Source organism: Vigna unguiculata, chromosome 5, assembly GCF_037176805.1.
Source record: "Vigna unguiculata cultivar grain cowpea cultivar isolate G323 ecotype 2 chromosome 5, ASM3717680v1, whole genome shotgun sequence".
Taxonomy (NCBI): domain Eukaryota; kingdom Viridiplantae; phylum Streptophyta; class Magnoliopsida; order Fabales; family Fabaceae; genus Vigna; species Vigna unguiculata.
In genome coordinates this window covers 38,737,997-38,765,055 of record NC_140796.1, presented here as the reverse complement: position 1 = coordinate 38,765,055, position 27,059 = coordinate 38,737,997, and the positions used below count along the sequence as shown (strand labels likewise).

Sequence of the window (27,059 nt, the reverse complement as noted above, 5' to 3'; positions counted from 1 at the left end):
CAATGTAAACAAACAACAAGAAAAAAACACAACAAAGTAAAAACTTGACGTAATTGGATAAAACCTTAGGGTTTTTACTCCTTACAAAATTCTAAGAATAATGAAACAAAAAAAAATCAAAACAAAGCACATAACACAAATATTCAAAGAAAATAGTTTTTATTTTTTATTTTTCATATGATAGAAAAATAAGATAGAAGAGGAAATTCAAAAGAGAACTTTGCTCTAGATACTAGATCATACAATCCTATCTAGGAAAGAGTACGATCGCTTCTAAATTTGAATCCTTAAGAGGCACAACACAAATAAATAAGAGAAGAACACAAAATAATATAGAGATGGAGGAAGCCACAATCTAGCAGATTGATAAGTCAAGTGAAGATTCCCCACAAAGATGTTAATCTTTGATAAAAATCAGAGTTCTAATCAAGAACCAAGAAAATCCTCTCTCAAATATATACTATAACTCAAAAGTCTTTACATTAGTTTTTTGTACCTCTATTGATATGAACATAAGTTTAACAAAACCGAGAAACTTTAAAAGAAAGCTCAAGCCCAAAAACATAAAAACATAAACTAATTTCTAGAAGAAAGCCCAAAACCCAAAAACATAGAAATATAAATTAATTTTTCTAGTAACTATTCTTCAAATGTGTTCATGATCTTCATATTCTTTAAATTTCCTCCTTCATGGAACATTATGAGCTTCAAGGAGACATGTTCTGATCTTTGACCTTTTCATAGATCCTTTGAATTGAAAAAGTTCTTCCTTAAATTCTTCTTATATATGTTTAGGATATAGTCATCTATCATACCCTCCTTCTTGAAGAGAATTTATCCTCAAATTCATGTTTAGGACATGTTTATGATAACCTTTCTAATTTATACATTTCAAAATATCAGTTAATGGCTTGAAGTTAGGCCTTCAAATCAAGCCATATCATTAACCATCTTGTGGTTCTAAATGTTTTGGTTAATTTGAAAATGAGGATGGAGATGATATTATTGAAGAAGAAGCGATTGTGAAACCCTTAAACTAGACTGCAATTGCAAAGCTGAACTTGCTCTGGCACACAAAGAGTTTTCATTCTTTATTCATTGCAGGCACTAGATGTTGGGAGTGACGTGCCATCTTCAAATGATGTAATTGGATCAAGTGGTGGAAGCAAAATATTTTAAGATTAGAATAAAAACCTAGTTGTAGAATTGCATGATGATTATGTAATGTTGTATTTCTTTTATTTTTTTTGTATACTCGAACATGACACTTTGATGTAATTATTTTGTTATCTTTAATAAGAAATAATGTTTGTTAATTTTTTTTATGTAGTGTCATTATTTTTTATATATTTTAAATTTTCATTATTAAAAATTTATTAAATTATGAAATTATAAATATATGTGGATAATAGTAATAATAAAATACTTAAATTATGATATTTGATAATAGCGACAACTATAAACGTTGTAATATAATATGAGTTATGACATTTTTATGTGTCACTATTTTTGGTATATTTTATTTCTATTTAAAAAATTACGAAGATTTTAATTGTCGTAATTTACCTCACGGAACCGCAACTTTTTACAATGTAATAAATGTCAGTTGTTGCGGCGGTTAGCTTGAAACTGCCACATTAAACTTTGTGGCAACATAAATTGCGGTGGTTTTCAAAACCACCACAGATGTAAATTGTGATGGTTAAAATTGCCACATTTTACGAAAATAACCGTCAAAATTTACATTATTTTTTGAAGTGTTTTTTGCTCATTGAAATCCATGGGATAATACGTGTCTACATAAATGCAAATTTTATCAATATTAAAACCTTTATGAGAATCTCATTGCTTTAGAATTAATAACTCCATTGCTTGGTCATTAATAATAACTCAATTTGTTTGGTCATTAAATCTACAATTTAACTCTTGTAATTGCTTATCAGTTGTAACAAAGAATATTTCAACTCTCAAATAATGTTCGACTATAATATGACCTTTTAAACGACAAGAGTGTCCTTGCCCTACTACACAAGAAGCCCCAAATTAAGGCACCTGAATGTCATTTTTTTCACAAAAATAAGTCACATTTTTTAAGAACTTATCCCAATCATTTTCTCTCGAATTTCTAATAAGTACTTTTGTAGAACAAATTAAATGCATAACATTAACTATATCTTGATATAGTTGTTGCAATGGTTAACAAAGAACATTTGTTATCCCTAAAATTCCTCACACTAATGGGTATGCCTTGCTCATTTTAAAGTACCAATTTGATTTTTCCTTTTACCATCTTCACGCCCATTAATTATTATCTAACAAATGTGCAATTTCATCTAACTTGGTAACCTGTAACTCATCATGACATTTACTAGAAGAGCAAACTATATTCATAATAAAAGTCAATTGTGAAAAGAACTGATGAATTTGAATAATTTCTCTTTATGCAACAACCAAGGCAAGATTTAATCGATGAGAAAATCAATGAACATAATATGCATAAGGACAATCACTCAAGAACAATGCTTTTAATCCATTCCATTCTTCTCTCATATTGCTAGCATCATCATACATTTGACCACAAATATTAGAAACATTAAGATTATGTCAAGAAAGTACAACACACAATTCATTCTTCAAAATTAATGTTGCAGTGTCTTTAACATGCATAATATTAAAATATTGCTCTTGTATAAAACCCTTTTTATCAATAAATCTCAAAACAAGAGCCATTTGATCTTTTTTTATTCAGTGAGCTTCATCAACTATTATTCAAAACTTGGAATCCCCATCTTCCTCATGAATCTGGTTTTTCACTTTACTAGAAAGAATATTCAATAACTGTTTTTGAATTTTATGTAAAGTATATTCGGAACTTTATGAAGCAGTTTCTAACACAATTTTTACAACTTTATCATTGTATGATTCTATGATTTTTATCATCTCAACAAAATTACCTTAGTTCCTCAATTCAGTAGTTTCATGATGATCTCTAAAGGCATAAGCTTGAAGTGATAAAAAAAAAACAAATTGTGCCAATTGAAGTCTTGAGACGCAACCGATTCTTCATAATTTGATTTGAGCTTTGCACTTCCAAAACATTTCTAATATGACAATTTTAATTTAACAAGTTTTAATAAGCTCTCACTACAATATTGTGTGGTGAACAAGGTACGTTCCCTGTGTGTTTAAGAAAAGCATAATTTTTTCCATTATTAACTTTCCTCCAAATTTTAAAACCTATAAAAAGACACTCGACAAAGTTACAACATGTTGATGACAATAAACTCATTTCAAATTAGAATGAAAAGTCAATTATCTGTAATAATAAACACATCTTAATTAGGACGCCCACTTGGTTTTTTACTAAAAAGATAGCAAGATAAGCAATATGCAGCATCTTTTAATAGAGAATACTCTAATCATAAAGGAAATAAGCTAAACCATGTGTATTCAAATCTTCTTAGATGATCATCTTTACAAAACCACAAATAATTTTCTAGAAACATTTGATATATGTCAACACCCAATTTCGTCCAGGTGGCTAAATATAAAATAAAATAAAATGAATTTTTTTAATAATAATAATCTTAATTTTCTTATTTCCTAGACAACTAATTTAAATATATAATAAACTAACTAAAAGTTTTTTTAATAGAAAAGAAATAAGACAAATAACTTTTATAATGAAAATAAATTTTTAAAAGATAAACACCAAAAAACATAAAAATAATTTTTATGATTAAGAATAAGAATAAAAAAAGAGAGTTTTATAATAATAGTAATAATAATAAATTGGAAATAGAAAAAGAGTTTTTAAATAATAAAAATATTTTTATAAAATAAATGTGAATTTAAAACAAAATGGAAAAAAGATAACGATACAAAAAACTATAAAAATATTGTTGTTTAACAAATAATTAGGCTAATATGTATATAAAACAAACTAATAAAAATAAAACCTAAAAAATATATATAGTTTCTACTGAAGAAGAAATAAAATTAAAATTAAAAAATAGTAAGAAAAGTATTTTTTATAATAATTTGTTATATGTTACCGTTACTCAATTACATCATTACTCCCACAACCTAGATTCTCTTCATGTTTCTCTCAACCTCCACTCACACTTAATATCTTAGACGATACTAAAAATATAAAAAAAGGTCTCAGAATCTCATACTCTCTCACGCCCGTTCCTCGAGTTCTTTTTTCTTTTTTTTTTTTCGCTTCATTAAAACTAAGGTTTTCACACAACACATAACTAGACATTCTTTCTTTATCCACTAACATCTTCTTCTCAAGGTTAAAAATATCATTTTTGGATCTCACTCTCATGACCCTCCATTAATGATCATCCTAAAACAACTCACACTAAGAAATGACATACCATGGTACCAAACACAAAAAGAAGCGACATGAAAAAAACATTTTTTGGAGAGTGAAAGCCGCCAAAGATAAAGCCATGAGAAGATAAGAGAGAAAACACAACTAAAAAGGAAGAGAGGAATGATACCGAAACTCGTCAAACAAGGAATAGGAAAAAATCGGTTTTCATAGAAAAAGTTATCAAACATAGATTGGAAAAGGAAGATGATAGTGCGGATCCAGAAACTCAAGAAAAGTGGTGCAAGACCGAGCGAGAGGCTTTAAGAATTTTTTGTTGATCCAAGGAATGTCATATCATAGTGAAAGGTTTGATTCTCCTTATATGTTTAATGAGCATTTATTGAAACTCTTCGAATTATAGTTTAACTGTTGTATGGTTTTTAATGCGTTACTTTACTTAAGGTCAATGTTGAGTGTTGCATGAACCACGGGTAATATTGACCCCAACTCCCACCGGTGCAAACGCCACAGTGAAAGGCCAAAACCTGAACAAAATACAATGACTAAATCCTTTGGTTTTATGCATGGAAAGGACGTCGACGGGTTGATGACATCTACATGTTCGTCATTTAAGGCAACTGCTTTCTAAAGGGTATGCTCTTTGACTTATCAAACAACCACTGTTCGTCGCGAAAATGTTGTTCCTCGTACCTCTAAGCAAGCCGAGAGAGTGTTCAATGAGATGGTGGCACACGATCCTTGATTCCACTGTGAGAATGGTATTGTAGTTGACAAGGTTGCAGGCACTTGCCACTATTGGAGCATTGTTTCTTTCTCCTTTTCATTTCTCACCTAAAGCATGGAGCAGGGGCATTTAAATGATGTCGTTTGCGTTCAAAAAGTGAGCGCATGGAAAGCACCAATTTTTATCTTCGAATTGAGAAATCATATTCCTCTATGCCCTTTCAAAAGCTATTCTCTTAGGTCATTAATGTCATTCTCGTAAGTCATTAATTAGTCCAGGTTTCGTTATAATTATTAGTCTTTATTTTGTTATAATATTGTATTATATCCTCCCTATGCATAACACATTTTTGTCAAAAACCATAGAATTAGTAGATTGATTTCCAACAATAGAATATCTTTTTAAATATATATAATAATTTCAAGCCAATTTTTTTTTAAATTAATTATCATGTTCAGTTCCGGACTTGCTTGATAATTATTATTTTTCATGTTTAATTATGATGTTGAGTCTCAGACTCGCTTGATAATCTTTTTATCATAACTTTAATTATTATGTCGAGTTCCGAACTTGTTTGATAATTATTATTTTCATCATTTTAATTATCATATCGAGTCTTAGACTTGTTTTATAATCATTATTTTCATAACTTTAATTATCATGTTGAATCTCAGAGTTATTTGATAGTCGAAATTTCTTAATATTAATTATCATAATAATATCATGTTGAGTATTGAACTCGCTTGATAATCATTATTTTCAGAATACTAATTATCATGTCAAGTTTCAGACTCACTTGATAATCATTATTTTTCATAACATTAATTTATCATTTCGAGTCTTAGACTCGCTTGATAATGATTATTTTTCATAACATTAGTTATCATGTCGAGTCTCAAACTCACTTGATAATCATTATTTTTCATAATTAGTTATCATGTCAAGTCTCAGACTCACTTGATCTACATTATTTTTCATAACTTTAATTATCATGTAGAGTCCCGAACTCGCTTGATAATCATTATTTCTCACAATTTTAATTATCATGTCGAGTCTTAGACTCGTTTGATAATCATTCCTTTTATAATTTTAATTATAATGTCAAGACTCAGACTCGTTTGATGATCTTTCTTTTTATAACTTTAATTATCATGTCGAGTCCCGAACTCGATTAATAATCTTTCTCTTTATAACTTTAATTATCATGTCAAGTTCCAGACTCGTTTGATAATCTTTCTTTTTACAACTTTAATAATCATGTTGAGGCTCAGACTCGTTTGATAATCATTCTTTTTATAACTTTAATTATCATGTTGAGTCCCGACTCACTCGATAATCTTTCTTATTATAACTTTAATTATCATGTCAAGTCCCAACTCGCTTGATAATCTTTTTTTATATATACTTTTTAATTATCATGTTGAGTCCTGGATTCGCTTGGCAATCTTATTTTCATAGCATTAATTATCATGTTGAGTCTCGGACTTGCGTGATAATCAGATTTTCCTAGCATTAGCTATCATGTTGAGTCTCAAACCTACTTAATAATTACTTTTTACAATATACAAAACCTCTCTTAAACAATTCAAGTTTACAAACTCTTACATATTTTCTAAATAGTTTTTCTTATCTAGAACTACATTTTCACTAATTCTCCATTTTGATTGGAGATATGTAGGAGCAAAGTCAATCCTTGTCGGGTTCACCTTCCAAAAATCACATCTTTTTCAAATAGTTTTTTTATTTTAGAATTACATTATCCCTTATTTTCCCTTTTGAATGGAAATACATAGGAGCGAGGTCAATTCCTTGTCGGGTTCATCTCCCAAAAATTTAAAATGTTTTTAAAGATTATTTTCCAAATAGTTTTTTAAAGAATTACGTAACCTTGATTCTCTATTGTGAATGGAGATACGTAGGAGCAAGGTCAATCCTTGTCGAACCCAACTAAAAATTTCAATAATATTTTCTTTAATATTTCGTATTTGTTTGTTTGTTTGATTTTTGCAGGAAACTAAATATTTAAAAAATTGCATTAATTTTGCACACTTAATTTAAAGGAATCGTCTTTGGATGGACGTTATGGGGTATTAATACCTTCCCCACACGTAACCGGCTCCCAGACCTAAACTTGGTTTCAAAGACTATAATCTTTAAGGTTTTTCTATAGTTGACCTTAATAAACTATGGTGGCGACAATATGGACCCCATTTTAGATAAGCACTTCGTACCTCATCAATTTTATTTGATTGGTTTTGCCAAATTTGAGGTGCTTCCCTAGGTCACGTTCTAAAGAATTTTCAAATTCATTATATGTAACTCTAGGAACTTTAGAGAGTTGTTTATCATTTTCTTCAATTTTTGGGTTTTACATGAAATTTCTCCAATTTAGTTCACGTAGATGCATTTTTTTCATCATCATCACAAGCCTTTCTCTTGAAAAAGGAATTAATTACCTCTCAACTCTTATCATAATTTTTCTAATATAAATTTATTACCTCCACCTATTTAGAAAAACATAAATTTGTCACCTCTCAATCGTACACAGTACATAATGTGTTTTATTTCATGCAATTGGAGAATTTTACAGCACCCCAAATTAAATCTCAAAACCAAGACTCAATATTTCAATAAAATTAATAACTTATAAATGATCAGTTTCCCTTACCTTAAGGTAGATTCCCAATAGTGTCTTCCCTTACATAACTTCAAAGCATAAAATAGCTCTATCTACACAAAGAAAAGTTTGATTAACAACTAGAGCATGATTTTATTATCTCTCATAGAGAGAGATCTGCCTACAACGTAGAAAAGCCACAAGTAAGAGGAAAACAAAATGCTTTAAAGAAAAAGGGTGTAGAAATGAACTTACTCAAAAGAAGAAATTGATCGGCCCAAAATGTTCCTTGGCTCCTCAATTTCACTGTGATGCGATTTGATTTTGAAAAGGATGAGAAATTGATGGTGAAAATTGAGACAGAAAGGTGAAGGGGAAAAAGAGATGAAGGTACGATGTAGAGAAACGAAAGAAAGAAGAAAAAGAAATTGAGGGGTTGCACGTGATTTTAAAGAGAAAAGTTTTTTTTAAAAAAAATTAATATAAATAATATAATAATATACACTAAAAAAACTTCTAAATGGTGACCAATTTTAATGACCAATAAGTATTAATAACTATAGTGACCAATTTTGATGCCAATATACAAAATCCAAAATTATTGGTTACTAAAATAGTCACTATTGTGAATAAAAAATTATAATGGGTCACTAAATTGGTTTTTAAAATTAGCTACTTAGGTTTTGGAGACCAAAATAACTTAGTTTCTAAATTGGTCTCTAATTAATTAGTAATAAATTTAGTGATCAATTATAATTTTTTATTTATAATATTGACTATTTTAATAACACTACTAAAAATTCTCTTATTGCATGGGAATTTTCTTGCAAATTTGTTAAAAAAATTTACAAGAAAAGACTTTTTCCTACTATTTTTTCTAAGAATTTTAGTTGGCAGGTAATTCTTTCGTGGGTAATTATTTTCTACAAAATTATAAAATTCGTAAGTATTTCCTTCAAAATTTGTTGTGAAAAGTTTTTTATACAAAATATTTTACAAAAAAATTGGTAGCAATTTCCTGCAATTTTTTTTTTCATAACAAAATTTATAAGTATTTCCTACAAAAAAATGTCAAAACAAAATTGATATGAAATATGAGTTTATTTAGTTTTGTAATTTAAATGGACACTAGTAGAGATGACAAAAAAAATACGGGTATCATAGTATCCATAGTCGTGGATACCCGTACCCGCTATACTCTAATTTAAATTTAAAAAAATTAAAAAACATGATTAAAATATTAATATATTGATTTTGAGTGAGTTATTTTTTTTATCAATTAGTTTTAAAAAAAATCATTTCTTTGTAAATTGTTATTCAACACTATTTAAATGGGTTATTTGGACTTTGTTTAAAATTTACGAATGTTATGTATTTTTATTTTATTTGAATTTACGATTAAAATATGTTGTTAAATATTTGTTTTTATTTTTTTGTAAATACCTGTAAGTACATATGGATATTAAAAAATTATACAAGTATCCGCATAACGAATACATAACAGATATGGATACGAGCACGGGACATATATTTATCCAGCAGGTACCCGTATCCTACCCGCCCTGTTTACATCCCTAGACACCAAAATAAAGATGTGGACGAGTATGGGAAAGGAATGCGATAGTTATGCACAAACCTATCTTCATTCTTACACGCAACTTAAAATATCTAGTATAGCCTAGACATACTTTGTCATTCTACTCTTCAATTTGGACAACTAAAACTGGTTTGTATTTTTAGGTGTTCTAGAACACAACTGTATGTTATCAATTTTAATTTTTGTTGTACTAATCCAAATGAGGATTTTCCAACAAAATGACGAAAAGTTTAGAAAATATCCATAGAATGGCTTGATTTTGTTATGTATTTTTCTTTACTTTTACTTTATATATATATATATATATATATATATATATATATATATATATATATATATATATCCATATTATTTTTAACTTTAGAAATTCTGAATGTGAAATGTTGGGTTTGTTTTGGTCAAAATCAGATATGGACACTTCTATTTGAAAATAAAACCTAATATTTTTACTATTTTATTTAATCCTTGTTAAATTATTTTATCTATAACAATAATAAAGGGAATTCTTCTTGTTGTGTACACATTTTAAAATACCAATTTTACCCTTTAAATATAATAATTTATTAAATTTAAAAAAATAACCGTTACTTTTATAATTTTTTTATAAAATCGGCTATCTCTGTTTCTTCTCTTCTTCTTTCTCTATCAATAGTTATTATTTCATCTGTTTATTTTACTTTATTTTTAATAAAGATAATTTTAGTTTATATATTAACTTAATAATATTATAATTTAATAATATTATAATATTATCATCTACTAATATAATATCATATATATTTAAAAAAATCTCGCGGATGTGTTTACGATAGTATTTTAAAATAAAATCATACATGAGCGGGGATCACGGATAATGTCGAGTCTCCTAACACCAATGCTGTTCGGGGATAATGTTTGTTTTGTTTTACGTACTAATTTTCGTAAGACCCAAATTGAAGTATACGAATTAGGTAATGCCGTCAATCTTGACACTGGGTAGAAGAAAAGTTGCATGGTGACAAAAAGAAAATACTTGAGAATTTTTGGGTTTTACAAAATAGGAGAACCAACCATGAAATGAGATATATGAAAAATATATAAGATACGTAATCCAAAGAAACTTTTTATATTTTATTCATATATTCTATATGTTTATATAAGTATATATATAGTAAAATGTATCGTAGTATCATGTATAAAAGAAGCTTAAATACATCACTGATCTCAAATCATTGATCTCAATTTTCATAAAATTTATTTTTTCTCGTTCTCTGTTTTTCAAAATATTTGAAAAAGTTATAATTTTTGTAAATTATGGTCAATTTAATTTTTTTTTCTAGACGCCATTTAAATTATTAACAAAAGATAAACGGTGATCGTTACATATCACTTTATCATTTTTTTAATTTTTTTTAATTTTAAAAAAGGTTATTTACATGTCAAGTCAGTATTGTACATGTGGCATTTCAGTACTACATATTAAGTCAATATCACTACTACATGTTAAATTAATATACCATGTATCTTATATTCAATTTAATTTCAATTTTCATTAATTTTATTCAATTTAATTAAAAAAATAGAAAGTTTTTTCAAACATTACTTCATACCAATGATCTATGAGTCGTGTGAAGGTAGTTTCAATTATTCTTTTTTAAAACAATGATAACATTTGAAAATTAAAATAATCAAAATTTACCTTCAAGTAAAAAACATTTTACTTAAGTGTGTACAAAACTGAAACACGTACTAACTTCCTATTATTGGCCAAGTCATAAACAAGAAAACATATTAATAATTACATATAAAACAAATTTTAGGAAAAATTAATGCATTTATTGGTCGATGATATCTAGCAATGTTCAAAACAAATACGCATTAAGTACTGAAATCTCTTGTTGACCCCCTTGGCCCTTTTTGGTTGCTCCACCAAACTCCGCGAGAGAGAAATGGAAGCAGCGTGGACCAGGATTCTGATGCTGATTCTGATACTGGTTCTGATATGGGCGTGGAGGATGCTGAATTGGTTATGGTTCACTCCGAAGAGGCTTGAAAGGCTTCTCAGAGAGCAAGGCCTTCAAGGCAATCCATATAAACTTTTCGTTGGAGACACCGATGAATTTGTGAAGATGAGAAAGGAAGCCTACTCCAAACCCATGAATCTCTTCTCACACGACATAGTACCGCGAGTGTTTTCCTTTTTCCATCACAGTATCAATACACATGGTATGCTTCAACTGTTGTTATGTCTTTCTTTGTTCAGGTCCTTCTTTGGTTTTTCCGAGTATATTATGTGGGTGAAGCACCGATGGTAACTTGCTTAATAGTTGTTCAGAATAGATCACAATATTTCACTCATATGATACCCAATATTTCTTCATGAGTTAGATTTTGATAGCTTTGCATGGATGTTGTTTTTTCTACTGACATATTAACATGTCACAGAACAAATAGTGTTTTATCTGGAAATAAGTTACTAAGTAAGTTCACTATTTTAAATGTTTTTTTTTTCTCCAATTCAGTTCTATCTACCTGCAACTCTAATTTTCTATTACCAAACCTCTCATAAAATTCGACACTTTTCTCGTGCGTAAGTAACTAAATGTGACTTCTCAGAGTACACTGGGTGAGTGTCCACTAGGTTGACACATTCCAAAAGCTACAAAGTACATAAGTGGATTTAATTGATAAGCTAGTATTTCAAAGTGTATTGGTTAGTTTTACGCATTTACACTTTTTTTTATCAGTAACTATAACTCCAACTAGTTGTATTTGAAGACACACTTACAGCAGTACACAGAAATCTCTGTGAGACATTTCAGACTGATACCAAACTTTTATCTGTAATTACATTATCTCTATATTTGAAAATTGTTCATTATATGATGAATTCGTTTACTGAATCTGTCAAAATAATTTGAGATAATTAGACTACTTTTTGTACGGTCCATAATGTAATCAACATCAGTCACATCCCTTTAGTAATAATATAACGATCATAATTTGGAGATCCCTGTCATTAAATGACATGAAACTAGGTTTGCAATCACATGATATAATGGAATGTTAGATATTTGTCCATAAGTCAGAGGAGTAGGCAGGCACGGTCTAAATATGCTTAGAAAACACGAAACCATAATGCCCCAAAGGTATTTGTCCTGACACGAGGATATTCTTCTGTCTTATAAATTCTCTGCTTGGTCCTTTCTTTTGGATGGGAAAGAAAGTATCTAAACATATATGACCCAAGGTTTGAATGAAATTGCTACCTTGAAGTTACAGGATTTAGATGAAGCAAAGAATAAAAATCGAAAAAGAAGAGTGGTGTGTTAGATAGGGGACTTGGTTTACGTGAAAACTCACCATACTGATTGAATCTTTGGATCTTTGGTGGAAGGGGCAATGAAAAGCTTAGTTCTAAATTCTAAGGTTCTTATGGTTTATTGAACTGCTCTTGAAGGCTATAAGTACACAATATTTTGAGTCCTTACTATAGATAGAGGTGGCTGCTGATCTTTCTTGCAAACAATTTTCCAAGTTCCTTTGATTTCTATTTCTGCATCATTCTGTTTAAATACCGGTTTACAGAGGAGTTTCCAATGATTTCCAAGTTTTTAGTACAGACAATACTATTTTGTTTCATTTCTGTTATTGATTCCTATTATCACATGATTAATTAAAAAAAATACACGAATTTATTCTTTAATCTTAACAACTTTTGTCTAAGATCAAGAAACACACATATGTATATATATATATCAAAGTCAAATAGCACACACAAATTTGTCTATTCTTTTCGATTCTTGACTTTTTTTTTCTTCCTTTTCATATTCAAGTTAACTGTATTCATATTGTTTGTTGATGGTATGTAGGCAAAAATTCTTTTATTTGGTTTGGACCGGTACCAAGGGTGACCCTCACTGATCCTGAGCTAATCAAAGAAGTATTGAACAAGCCTACTGACTTCGAAAAGATTAATTTGAATCCACAATTCAGGTTACTAGCTCCTGGTCTTGTAAGGCTCGATGGAGAAAAGTGGAGCAAGCACAGAAAGATAATCAATCCTGCTTTCAACTTAGAGAAGTTGAAGGTTAGTTTCTGATTACTAGACATAGATCTATATATATATTGACTAATGTAACTTCCGAAAATGTGAGGAAGACACAGTTGCAAATGTGTTACTTTAATTTTGCATGTAAAAGTTACTCCACAAAAAAATGTATTCTCTTGGAACTAACATCTGTTGGTGTACATGTAACATGATGTGAAGTTTGAAATTTACCAATCTATGTTGACATTGAAAATTTTAACGCTTCGCTATTTCTGCATTACACCCCAGGACATGTTACCACTATTCATCAAATGTTGTGATGATCTGATTAGCAAATGGGAGGAAATGCTTTCTTCCAATGGATCAAGTGAAATAGACGTATGGCCTTTCCTTCAGACTTTGGCTAGTGACGCAATTTCTCGAACAGCATTTGGAAGCAGTTATGAAGAAGGAAGAAGAATATTTCAACTTCTAAAAGAGCAAACTCAACTAACAGTGCAACTTATGTTGAAAGTTTACATCCCTGGATGGAGGTAAGACTAATGTGTGTATTTAACTAAACCAAATTTCCATTCTTTTGTGAAGGACATTGTGATTAGAAAACAGTACATATCATTAAGAATCAAAGAAACTTGTTTACAAGAACCACTTTACCAAATATTGTGGCATGTTATGATATCTCTCTATTTCAACTTGTAAAATCAAACTATGTTTAGCACTGAAAAAACTATCATAGAAACCTATTTGATATCAAAAAGAGAATTTCCTTCAAATCATGATTAATAGAGGATTGGTTATGTTCCCTTGTAGGTTTGTACCCACTGCTACACATAGAAGGATGAATGCAATTGACAGAGAAATAAAAGCTTCACTTATGAATATTATTAATAACAGAGAGAAAGCACTAAAGGCGGGTGAAGCCACTAAGAATGACTTGTTAGATATACTACTGGAGTCAAATCACAAGGAAATGCAAGAGGGAAACAATAAGAATGTTGGAATGAATATTGAAGAAGTTATTGGGGAATGCAAATTATTTTACTTTGCAGGGCAGGAGACCACTTCATCTTTGCTTGTTTGGACAATGATATTATTGAGTATGTACCCTAATTGGCAAACACGTGCAAGGGAGGAAGTCTTACAAGTTTTTGGCAATCAAAAACCTGATTTTGATGGACTGAATCACCTTAAGACTGTAAGTTCATATTCTCATTTCATATTGAATAACATGCTCTAGCGTGTTACTAAGAATATTTTTGCAACAGGTTACCATGATTTTGAATGAGGTTCTCAGGCTATACTCACCAGTAATTGGTCTTGCTCGAAGAGTTCGAAAAGATGTGAAACTTGGAAATCTATCATTAGCCGCAGGAATGCAACTTTCCATGCAAACAATTTTGGTTCATCATGATTGTGAGCTCTGGGGTGATGATGCTAAAGAGTTCAAACCTGAGAGATTTGCTGAAGGAGTTCTAAAGGCCACAAATGGCAGAGCTTCACTAATTCCCTTTGGAGGTGGTCCTAGGATATGCATTGGACAAAACTTCTCTTTGTTGGAAGCAAAGATTGCTTTGTCAATGATTTTACAACGTTTCTCGTTTGAACTCTCTTCGACCTATACTCATGCTCCAATCACTGTGATTACTCTTCAACCCCAATACGGTGCTCATCTCATTCTACGTAAAGTGGAAATATAAATAATAATGATTTGGTAATGTTTGCTTCATATTTTACTTCATATTTTCCTCTTTAAAAACTTATAATGTAATAATATGTCAAGAAAATTGATAGCGACCAACCTTTTTATGGGACTATTATTTGTACGTATTCATCAAGGTTTTAAATTACAATCGCACTAGTGTTAAATTGTAATTGTTGATATATATCAACAAGAAAATTACGTATTAACAAGGATTAGCGAGGAAATAGCGAAGACATTATGTTGTAGCTAAAATATAGGTAGCTAAGTAGCTAGAGAACCACTTTGTCGCTAATCATTAGCTAATCCCTAACTAATCTCTAGCAAACTGATTGTAGCTAATCCATAGCTAATCCCTAACAAACAGGTTGTAGCTAATCCCTAGCAAAGTTGTTGTAGCTAAATCCCTAGAAAATTGGTTCTAGCTAATCCTTCGATAATCCCTAGCAAAGTAGGTGTAGCTAATCCCTAGCTAATCCTTAGCAAACAGGTTGTAGCTAATCCCTAGCAAACTGGTTGTAACTAATCCCTAACAAAGTAGGTGTAGCTAATCTCTAGCAAACAGGTTGTAGCTAATCCTTCGCAAATAGATTGTAGCTAATACCTAGTAATCCCTGGCAAACTGGTTGTAGCTATTCCCTAGCTAATCCTTATCCAATCCCTCACCAATTGAACACCTTTTATAGATTTAGTTTCTAAGTCAATATATTATTGACTTAGAAACTAAATTTATAAAAGGTGTTTGTAGTCTACTTTGTTGATCATCTGATGGTAAACGTCTGATATACTTTTGTTGTACAGGTCGTTTAATATTGATTAAAAGCTTTTACCATATGTTAGTTAGTAAGTTTTTGATTTATGTGTATGATGTTCTAAGAGTTCTTGTATTTTTAAAAAAAAATTGTTATTGTGAGCTTGTGCCGAATTTCACAATAAACTAGTGATGTCTTATGGAAAGTATGAAGTTGAGAAGTTCACTTGAAGTAATGATTTTGCATCATAGATAAAGCTAGAAAACTTGTACAAGTTCTTTCGTGAATTTTTTGTGCTTAATGTAACAATCTTACAATAGTAAATAGTATGTTTCTAAAAGAACTTGTTTAATATATAATAATAATTGTAATTGATAATTAATTTATACAAAATAATGTTTTCATATTGTGTTGATGTTTAAAGGAACTAAAATAGAGAAAAAACAAATAAAATACTTTTTTTAGAGTTTATTAAATACTACTCGCTTTGGAACGTGGAGCTCAGTTGTCCTTTTCGGTCTTCAACTTGGGCGCCTCTAGCTACAAAGTCTTGAAGGACTCCTCGGTCCCCTTTAGTTGGGTAACATCTGCCTTCAAGCTCGTGAGCTCCTCATCTTTCTATGAGTTTACCTCGATCTTAACCATGTAACTCTTACATAAGCGCATGATGGACATACACTTGGTTATCATGACATTGCCCGAATCCAGATAGACCTCTAGGTTGTCCTTCTTCAGCATTTCCAAATCGTAGGGAGTTGGAATAGAATCACTCTTCACAAACTCCCCACACACCTTGATTCCACAAGGAAGGGATGTCCGACATAGTGGGCAAGGGTGCTCAACTTAGAAGGACGACCCTGAGCGTCGATAGAATAAACTAGGAAGATCTTTGAGGTTCAAAAGGGGAGTCACACTCGTACCGCTGGAAGACGCACCATCAAGGTGAAGCCCGTTTGTTTTCCTGTAACACCCCAATTTTATCGGATGTCAGCATTTATTAAATAAAAATTTATTTATTTATTTAATTTTCCCAGATCTTACAGTTCCCTTCAAGAAGTTCTTCAGGACAAGGATCCCTCTCGAGAGGAGCACCCCTAAGTATCTCCCCGCCAGGTGCTTTGAAGACCTTACCAGTAGTTAAATCTATCACCTCACACTACAAAAAAAGTGAACATTTGTGACGGTTAAAATTACAAGTTTTAGCGATTGAAACTGCCACAAATGAAATTTTTGACGGTTTAAAAAACCGTCAGAATTACGCATGTCAAAAACAGTTTTTGACAAAAAAAATTAACCGCTCGTATTGCTGTCAAAAAAGAAAAAAGAAATTTCTAGTTGTTAAAGATCACTACAAAATTTACTTTTAATTTATGATGTGTTATTATATTTTGACGGTTAAAAACTACCACAAAATATATCATATTTTGACGGTCAAACACCGTTACAAAATATATCATATTTTGATGGTTAAAAACCGCCACAAAATATAATGTATTTTGACAGTTAAAAACTGTCACAAAATATATCGTATTTTGACGGCTAAAGACCGCTACAAAATATATCATATTTTGACAATTAAAAATCATAAAAAAAATTTAAAAAATTTTTTAAAAAATTTTAAAAAATTTTAATATTCTAAAAGTATTTAGTAATTGTTTTTCATTCAAATGTTAACCAATATTTCATTTATCTATTTTATTTTAAAAAAAATTATTTACTCATTTATTATAGAAAATACTATTCTCTATTTACTTATTTATTAAATTATTAAATATATGTGAAAGAATTTTCACATGGGTAGGGTCAATGAAAGAAGCTTGGACAACATGCTCTTTACAAATATTTACCTGCCTAATCAAAATTATGTTCTCTCTTCTCCATAAAAAAGTGATCAATATTTTTTATTAACTCTACCATTAACTACACAAAATAACACTACAAAATCCCATATACCTATGGCCAGTAAGCAAGGAAATAGTATGTTGCAAAGCAAATTACAAATTATAAAGTGCAGAATGAAGGATTGAAAAAATCCTAACATATGTAAGAGATATGTCAAATTAATCTAACTAAGTCTTGGAATATCATAACATATAGTTCAAACTCCATGGAAATTACTATCAAGTGATGATCCTCCGCGCGATGTTGGCAGTTCTTGGTAACTCTCTTCATCCTGTGAAATTAAAATTTAAAATCATATCATGCCAGTATATTTAAAAAGAATACACAAGATATTAAATTATACACACAAACTATAAAGCACTTACAATTACATTAGTCTCATTATCAAACATGACACCCAACTCATGAGGAATATGCCCTTCCTTCATTTGGATGTATGCAAGCATGACAGTTTTTATTGTCTTTAAATTTTTTTTAGAAGTTGCTAACTTTTCCCTTAGACTAATAACTTGCTCTTTCAATTGAGAACTTTCAACTGAACCAAAATGTGAGAAATTTTGCCCTGCATTACTAAATCTAGTCCTGGATTGAAATGCAACATTCTGAAGACCTTTTAGTCCTAAGCAACGTACACGTCCAAAATGATCCTTTCCTAACACTTTACTAACACAATCATCAATTGAGATTTCATTAGAATTAACACTTTGACTCGTTTCTTGTGTCATTTTCTCATGTAAATATAAAAGTACACATGAATATTGATTTCTTCTACATTTCATTCACAATATAATAAAAGACAACTACCATTATAATCCAACATACTCATTAGATCTTGAAAGAATTGTTTAAAATGAATACTTTTCGTGCAGTAAGTTCTTCCAGCATCAATCATTTTAGAACTCGTTTAAAGATTCAGTAAATAATTGTATAAACCAGCTTGTGATCTAACCATTGAATATTTTATCAAAAAAAGAGGTTTGTTGCATTCAAATTTATCTAATTCCCAATCATAGCAATTTATGAAAGAAAAATCTATTTTTCAACATATGTCATGTCATAATATTCAATCACAACCACCTATAAAAGAAAAAGGCTCTCAATAAAGTGCCCAACCAACTTAGAAATTCATCAAATATTCATGACAAGTTAAATAAATCACCTTTCAAATTTTAGTAGCATCAATTTCTACTTTTATCTCGTTCTTTCGATAAATAAAACATTGTTTCCAATAAATTAACGAGGGTTATCTAAAACATCTTTAAAAAATGAAATTAACCAAAAATGCACACGCCAATTATCAACACGATAACAGCACTTCCACAATAGGTGAATGAATAAAAAACAAAAGTAATTGATGAGTGCGTATTTTTGCCCTCATTTAATGTTTAATTATGGGTATTTAATTGAATTTGTGTGTTTAAAAATTGATTTAATTGGGATTTCCTATAATTGGGTTTATTGAGCATGAGATACAAAAACATGTTAAAAATAGATTTTTAGTTGCATAAATGTTCTTTGCATATTTTGAGGTGTGTTAGTGCAACTGCAGCTAAGTTGAGCTCATAGAGGTGTGGAAATAAATTGCTTAAAGCTTCATGACACCTTAAAGATAAATCCAAGAATAAGAAATTAGCAAAATCACAAAAATCCAAGCCAAACATTGCATGAGGACGACAAGAAAAGCTTGAAAAAGTTAAGAAGTTTGGTTAAACCAAGAAAAGAGCAACAAAAAAATTGGACTTTGTGGTTTTCTTTATCTTTATGATAGAAGATAATTTGGGAAAAATATATCTTTAAATATTTTATTTGATATTTTTAAATAATTATCTTATTTAATTATATCATAAAATATTAAAAGATAATAACTACCAAATCCTTTTAAATATGACAAGATCTTCTTGAATCTTTTTAGATCCACAACAAACAAATATATCTCGAAGATATTGGATTATTTAGAAGATAATTTGAGGAGATTGCAAAAGGTTGATTTGAAAAATTAATACAAATATTAATTGGTGATAATTTATCATATATCTTTAATTAATTAATTTATTGAATTATATTAGATATTGGTATTATCAACCAACTATATTTGTCAAATAGTCTATATCTCTCCAAATATTTTTGAAATAACTATAAAGATAAATAATATTTATCTTTATTTTAAAATATATTTGAGAGGTTTTAGCAACCGAAAAACCCAGTCCAAGTCCTATATAAAGAGACCAAGGGAGAAGTAGAAAAAAAAAGCTCGGCACTTCGGAATTTAGGAACCCTTAGGGGGGGCTAATTTCTTTCTCTCTCCTTTCTTCTTCTACTTTATTTTATTTTGTGTTTCATGGAGTGCTAAACTTCTTGGGTTGATTCTATATTATTGTTGAGGTTTTCATTCATCTATGTCTTTTATCTTTGAATCACGTAAAAAGTAATGATTTTAAATCTATATGCATGTTGATCATATGAGTTCAAGGGTTTTTAAATTTAATTGAGACTTTACTTTGATTTTATTTAGAAACTTTCATGTGATTGAATGAGTTTTTACCAATAATTGAGACTTTACTTTGATTATAGGTATTTACTCTAACTAAAATTAATTGAGACTTTACTTTGATTAATTAAGCTTTTTATTTAGTGAGGAGATAAAAGAATAGACATGATTAGGCATAGTAAAATTTGATTGAGACTGTACTTTGGTTGAATTTACTATGGATAATCTAAAAGTTCTCATTTTTAATTGAGACTGTAGTTTGGTTAAAAGTGAGAACGCCAATAAATTAATTGAGACTTTACATTGATTAATTTGTAAATCCACAACAATAATTAATTGAGCCATAATCTTTAGATAACCGATGATGAATCTATTTTGAAAAAGCAACGAAATCAATCTATTTTCTTTACTATTGTTTTTATCTTTTCTATTTCTTTCTTGTTTATCTTAATCCTCCTATATTTTTATTATTTTATTTGATTAACTCTTTTGTATAAATTTTATAAGAACTAATTTGTTAAAAATCAATTCCGTGTTTGTTGGGAGACGATTTTAGGTTACTTTACCCTTTCTATTTTGTTGACTACTATCTTAGCAATACTGACGTTGCTATACTTTAGTAGTATTAATTTGATCGCGTCAACGACAACTTTATCAAATTTAACAGTAATTTATTTCATAGTCACTATTGTATAACAAATACCCTAAACCCTTTCAAATTCCCAAAATTATGGTTGATTAAAATATATAATGAAAAGAAAGAAAGAAAAGGTACCAATCTAAGAACATAAACAACAAAAGAAGAGAAATATCTTACCTTGATACTTTTACTAATTGTTCAAATCTTGCTCATGGTATGACTCACTTTCAAATATAATATCTTCACCAACTTCTCCCACATCATACAAATTCCTTGGCATCATGTGGACTACTACACTTCATCCCTTATTTACCTCATCATCAACATAATACACCATTTGTGCTTGTGAAGCTTCAATATATGGGTCATGCTCTTCAAGTTCACCCGTATGAATAGATTGAGAAAAGTTTACCAAAGTGAATTTCCAAGCATCCTTTCTAAATCCTCTAGAACATGTAGTATCAGCCCACTTGCATCTAAAAAGGACAACTCTAAGAAAACCATAATAGTTAAGCTCAATTATGTCTTCTAACTTCCCATAGTATGGCAAATTCGCCAGCCTCAAATTTTAATTATTATTGCTTGTAACACATGATGTGTTTGAAGTTAGAAAAACTCTGCTATTTTGTGTTTGTAAACCTTCATCCCGCCCTACTGTTCTAAACTTGTACCCATTGATATTATATGCAGAATATCTTTTTGCAATTGGCATTGGGCCTCTTGCTAGATACTTTAGTTCATCTAGAATTACATTTGTATTGTTAGGATTTGTAACCTATATAAAAAATCATATTAGTCATAAAACTAAATCATAAATTACACTAGTATATTTTTAAACTTACCCTTTGATGAAACCAATTTGCAAATTCTTTACTAACTATCTTTTCTAACTCTGCATTTGAAAGTCTTTGATTTCTTGTCTTTCTCTTAGTGAATATTTTGAATTCACTGCCATAAGAGAATATCATGTTAAATTGAATTCATGGAAACTAATCACCACATACAAGATATCTAGATACTTACTCAACATATGGTTGAACTTTTGAACAATTTAGTAACAAATATCGATGTGCTTGTATTTCTCTAATGGTGTAAGAGTGAAAGTCGATGAACTTCCCACTTATCTGCCTATTTGAGGATAAATAATTTGAAGATGTTCACTTTCATTAGGACGATCATCAACACGTCGACTTCTATTCAACCTTGATTCAACTTCTCCATACAATGAGTAAAAAGTGAGAGTCTCTTCAACTAAATAACTTTCACTTATAGATGCTTCAGGTTGTGCTCTATTTTGTACAAAGGACTTCAAATGTCCTAACATTCTACAAAAAGGAACAATAATTTAACCAATATTTTAATTAAAATAAATAGGTTAAACATAACTACATGTATTTATCTTTCAATTGGATACATCCAACGGTAATAGACTGGTCCTCCTAATTTCACTTCTTCTACAAGATGACAAGTTAAATTGACCATCATAGTGATGAATGATGGAGGTAAAAGAATTTCCAAATGGCAAAGAGTAAGCACAATTCGATTTTGGAACTTATCAAGATCTGAGATATTCAATCTTTTACAACACTACAATCACATGGTTAGGCAAAACATTTCGAATAACTATTGGAAGTAAATGTTGCATGAGGATGTGAGAATCGTGACTCTTAAAGCCAAATATCCTATAGTTTTCATCATCAACACAACGAGATATGTTACTTGAATAACCATTTGGCATCTTCACATTCTTTAATGTATTGAGAAATATTTTTCTTTGTTCTCTTGTCATTGTAAATAACAAAGGAATGTATTTTCCATTTTCATCCGGCCAAAGGTCTTCTTTTATCCCCATACCTTTTAGATCTTGACGAGCTTGAAGATGATCTTTTGATTTTTCATCTTTGAGCATTGTATACAACACATTATCACACACATTTTTCTCAATATGCATAACATCAAGGTTATAACATAAAAGATTGTCCTTCCAATAAGGAAGATCAAAGAATATGCTTTTTCTTCTCCATTGGTTTCCTCTACTACTTGACTCAAGATTGCTATCAAATGTTATGGCATTAAGTTGTTTCAAAATTTCTAACCCAGATAATAATTTTGTAGCACCTCTTTCTTCAATTGTGCCATAAAATTGTTTTTTCACCAATCTAAATTTATAGCTTCTCTCTAAAATGCGTCGATGACCCATGAAACACCACTTGTTACTACTTCTTAATCGACAAGGAAAAACGTCAAACTTACAAGTTGGACAAGCATAACTGTAACACCCTCTATTTTATATTAATTATATTTAATTTTCTTGTTTAAATATATTGTATGAAGTAATTTTATGATTTCATAAGTAAATTGACAAAGGGCTTTATACAATGTAAAAGATGTTATCTTTTGGGTGCTAACTACTTCTTATTTTGAGTTGTGTAAGTAAAATTGTGATTAAGGCTTCATTAACCATTGGATTAGGTTGAAATTTTTATAGAGCATTCTTAAAACATAGTTCTTCAATATGAACGGTGAGATTTTTAATTGGAGGTGTATGCAAGGAGCAGTTACTTCCGAACTTTAGAGTAAAAGTAAGGTCTCTAGCTGCTGTCCAATTCTGCGTTAACTTGGTAAATATTATATTCCCGCTTCGTTAACCGTTGGATCAAGATGAAATTTTTATATAGATTCATTAAGACATAGTACTAACGTTTGACCGTTTGGATTTGTATTTTTTGAGTTCTATGATTAGAGAAATAATTCTTGCAGTTTGAACTAGCGTCAGTTACGTCCTGTTTTGGGTTATTTTAGTAACAATTTGATTCCCGTTTTATTAACTGTTGGATTTATAAATTGAGCTGTGTGGTAAGAGATATGAATTTTACACTTTGCAGTGAAAACAAGTCTTCTAGAAAGTCAACAAGTCTTCTTGCAACTACCATGAAGTCTCCTACAATGGAATTTCGACCAAGCTTCTCTCTATGGTCAAAATAAACTTATCCTCACTAAGGAATCTCATAAATTTACCATCAATACATCCTTATCCCTTTGTCCAAGATTTTTCCTATAAATAGTAATTCATTTCACACATCTTCACAAAAATCCAAAACAATAGAGAAGGGAAGGTCTAAACTCTTGGGAGAAAATTGAAGTAGGAGAGGGAAATCCAGAATCTTGAGGTCTTCATTTTCATCTTAGAGTATAATTAGCATCTCCAAGGTATGGGGGTCTATCTCAAATCTCTAAGTCTTTATCTTAGCAAGTTTTCTTTAAGTATACAATCTATCTTCTTGATTCTTAAATTTTTATACATTATCTTGAAATTTTGAGTTGAAAAATGGATTCCTTGGGTATGAAAACCTAGGGTTAGGTTCAAGAATCATCTTATTTGGAGTTTTACACAAAAAGTTATAAATAAAACAAGTTTGCTATTTTACTTATAAAATTTTATACGAAAATTATGTTTTAATTATGATTACTGTTTTGATTAATTTTCTGTAAAGTTATTGTGAAAGAATGATTTATGCTTGGTTGTTAATTTTAAATTCTTTTTAACTTGGTTGTTTTTACTATTTTGAAAATTGTGACAAATTAAAAACGTAGTTGTTATGCTGCCAAAATTTTGTGAAAGTCTCAAGAATTATAAAGATAATGTGAAAGGATGATTATAAAGTAAAGTACGAAAATAAAGAATAAAAAGGACTATATGGATAGTAAAAAGATACACTGGGTATAGAGTCCAGAGAAAGGTCTGATAGACCTAGGAGAATGGAGGGTGGTGATATAGATACACTGGATTGACGTACACAATTAGCCCGATATTCGAAAATTCACAGGCCTCACACTCTATTCTCGACCGTCCTCTTGACTATACTTTAAGACCAGGAAGGTGGAATAACGTACACGTTGTATCCGTGAGAACGTTTAGCCTGTTGGCACTATCCATATTGGCGTAAGACCATTATGATTCGTGAAAGTCTAATAGCAGTGTTTGGGACCCAAAGTATATAGAGAAAGAATATGAGATGAATATATTGATGAGTTGAAACTCAGACTTATACGAATATGATTATTAAAAGATTGAAAATGAGGATTTTGATATCCTAAATTTAAAACATACGGAAATTATTATTTTATTGATTAATTTGATTTTGATATTTTTGGGCATGGTTAGTTATGACATTATGAAGATTTAAACTTTTGTGAAAATGTTTCATTCAATTGAAAGTTTATTCAAATGACCATATTTTGAAGAGTTAAGGGAAATACTCACCCTTACTTTCTTTATTTTTCAGAGGAAGAAATTGCAGACCTAGAATGTAACAATGAAATTGTCTAGTTTAACTTTTCATGCAAATTTAGATTATGTTAAAGCTACAACTGATATGGTGTGACTTGTTTGTGATGTATTTCAAACTAAGAAGTATCTTTAGTTGGTTGTAAAAGTATACACAAACTTCTATTACAAACACTAATATGTATGATAACATTTTATTCACATAAATATCATGTAAGTCTAACAGATGATACATTTGAGTGATGTATTATAATTGTTTTTGTTTGGTATTTGTTAAATGAATAAATATAAATTTTCCTTACATAAGTAAATGATACATTAGACAAGTAAAGAACATCTAGTAGCACCGGGTTTTTGTTGGGGTGTTACAATAACCAGTATAAGTATTCCACCCAGATAGAGTACAAAGTCCAGGAAAATCACTAATTGTCCACAGGAGAGACGCTCGCATTACAAACACTTCATTTGAAAAAGAATCATATGTTTCAACTCCTTCTGTCCATAGCTCATTCAACTCTTTCACTAAAGGTTGTAAGTACACATCTATCTTGTTTCCTGGCATTTTTTCCTGGAATTATCATAGAAAGAATAAAAGATGATTGTTTCATGCACTCCCAAGGAGGTATGTTGTATGGAATTAAAATCACTGGCCATATACTATGACTATTATTCATGGTTCGATAAGGATTAAAGCCATCTGTTGCAAGGCCAAGGCGAACATTTCTAGGTTCTAGAGCAAACTCAAGGTGAAGTTGATCAAAACTCTTCCATGCTTTACCATCTCTTGGATGTCTCAACAATCCATCTGGGTTATTGTTTAAAATATGTCATCTCATGGACTTTGCTATTTTTGGAGACATGAATAATATTTGTAACCTTGGTTTCAAGGGAAAGTAACGTAATACCTTTATTGGTAGTTTCTTTTTTCCACTAGTACATTTTTTCTTCCATCTAGATTTATTACAATATTTGCAATTCTCAAATTTTTCATCTTCTCACCAATACAACATGCAATTTTTTGGGCAAACATCTATCTTGGTATAATTAAGACCAAGCTTTTGTATCACCTTCTTTGCCTCATAAAATGAAGTAGGAAATTTTCCATATTCAAATGTGTCTGTTAATAACTCTAAACTCATCATCATAACCTTGTTAGTCATACCACACAAACATTTTATATGATACAACCTTAATAGAAAAGACAACTTTGAATACTTTTGACACCCTTCATACAACTCTTGGTTACAATCTCTAAGCAACTCAACATATTCTTCATTTGGCATTGTTTCTACAAATTCGAAAGGTCCTTCATATGCATCATCATCCATATCATCATTTTTATTCATCCCAAATGCATCATTTATCATATCTATCACTGGATTTTCATTTTGTGATGGCACATTTACTACATTTGTGTCTCTTAATTGCATTGTGTAATATGTTTCTCTATGCCAAATCCAAACTTTGTAATTTTTTGGAAACTGCTTGCAAATTAAGTGGTCAAACACAACGTCCTTGGTTTCCCATTTATTATAGTGGCATATAGGACAAGGACACCTTATTGTACCATTAACAGATCAATATTCAAATGCAAAGTCTAGAAACTTATTTAACCCATCTCGATATTCAGTTGTGTTTCGTGGCATATCAATCCATGACTTATTCATTAGTAAACTTGTCTAGTTGAGTTCAAGGAGAAAAAACTAGTTGTAAATAATTGGATATAAACGAGGGACTCAATGAGATTAGAAGTTGTAAACACTAAAATAGAAAACAAAGAATTATGAAAAAGAAAAGCAAAACAAGTAATCATCTAAGAAAAAAAACTATTCAAAATCTATAGCTGACAAATAAATATTTCTCAATTTTCTGACAACTAAATAACGTCTCGAAATCTATCTTAGTTTTTATAATACCTTCTTCTGCATATCCTAATTTTCATATCACTCACCTTTAAGGATTTTTCCTACATTTAAC

At 30.0% G+C, this 27,059-nt stretch overlaps 1 protein-coding gene, 1 long non-coding RNA gene and 1 pseudogene across 2 annotated transcripts; 1 reads left to right on the top strand and 2 right to left on the bottom strand.

Annotated features, from left to right (window-relative positions):
* Positions 1-4,582: 4,582 nt before the first annotated feature.
* Positions 4,583-8,083, bottom strand: LOC146886414 (uncharacterized). Its single transcript, XR_014995380.1, has 3 exons — positions 7,942-8,083; positions 7,738-7,799; positions 4,583-5,176 (listed from the first exon to the last, which is right to left on the bottom strand). It is a non-coding gene; the product is annotated as an uncharacterized LOC146886414 (long non-coding RNA).
* A 3,044-nt stretch (positions 8,084-11,127) lies between these two features.
* LOC114185707 (cytochrome P450 72A68-like) lies at positions 11,128-15,163 on the top strand. Its single transcript, XM_028073580.2, has 5 exons — positions 11,128-11,488; positions 13,135-13,352; positions 13,602-13,846; positions 14,124-14,508; positions 14,579-15,163. Exons 1-5 carry the CDS (start codon positions 11,212-11,214, stop codon positions 15,008-15,010), a joined length of 1,557 nt encoding a protein of 518 aa, XP_027929381.1. The 5' UTR covers positions 11,128-11,211; the 3' UTR covers positions 15,011-15,163.
* Positions 15,164-16,785: 1,622 nt separating this feature from the next.
* Positions 16,786-22,703, bottom strand: LOC146886413 (uncharacterized; annotated as a pseudogene).
* Between the last annotated feature and the right edge of the window lie 4,356 nt (positions 22,704-27,059).

What these genes read in the sequence shown, in the direction of transcription:
- LOC114185707 (XM_028073580.2), top strand. Translation starts at nt 11,212, where the DNA reads ATGGAAGCAGCGTGGACCAGGATTCTGATGCTGATTCTGATACTGGTT. An exon ending in GTTTACATCCCTGGATGGAG is followed by an intron (nt 13,847 to 14,123) that starts GTAAGACTAATG and finishes GTTCCCTTGTAG; the next exon opens with GTTTGTACCCACTGCTACAC. An exon ending in GACTGAATCACCTTAAGACT is followed by an intron (nt 14,509 to 14,578) that starts GTAAGTTCATAT and finishes TTTTTGCAACAG; the next exon opens with GTTACCATGATTTTGAATGA.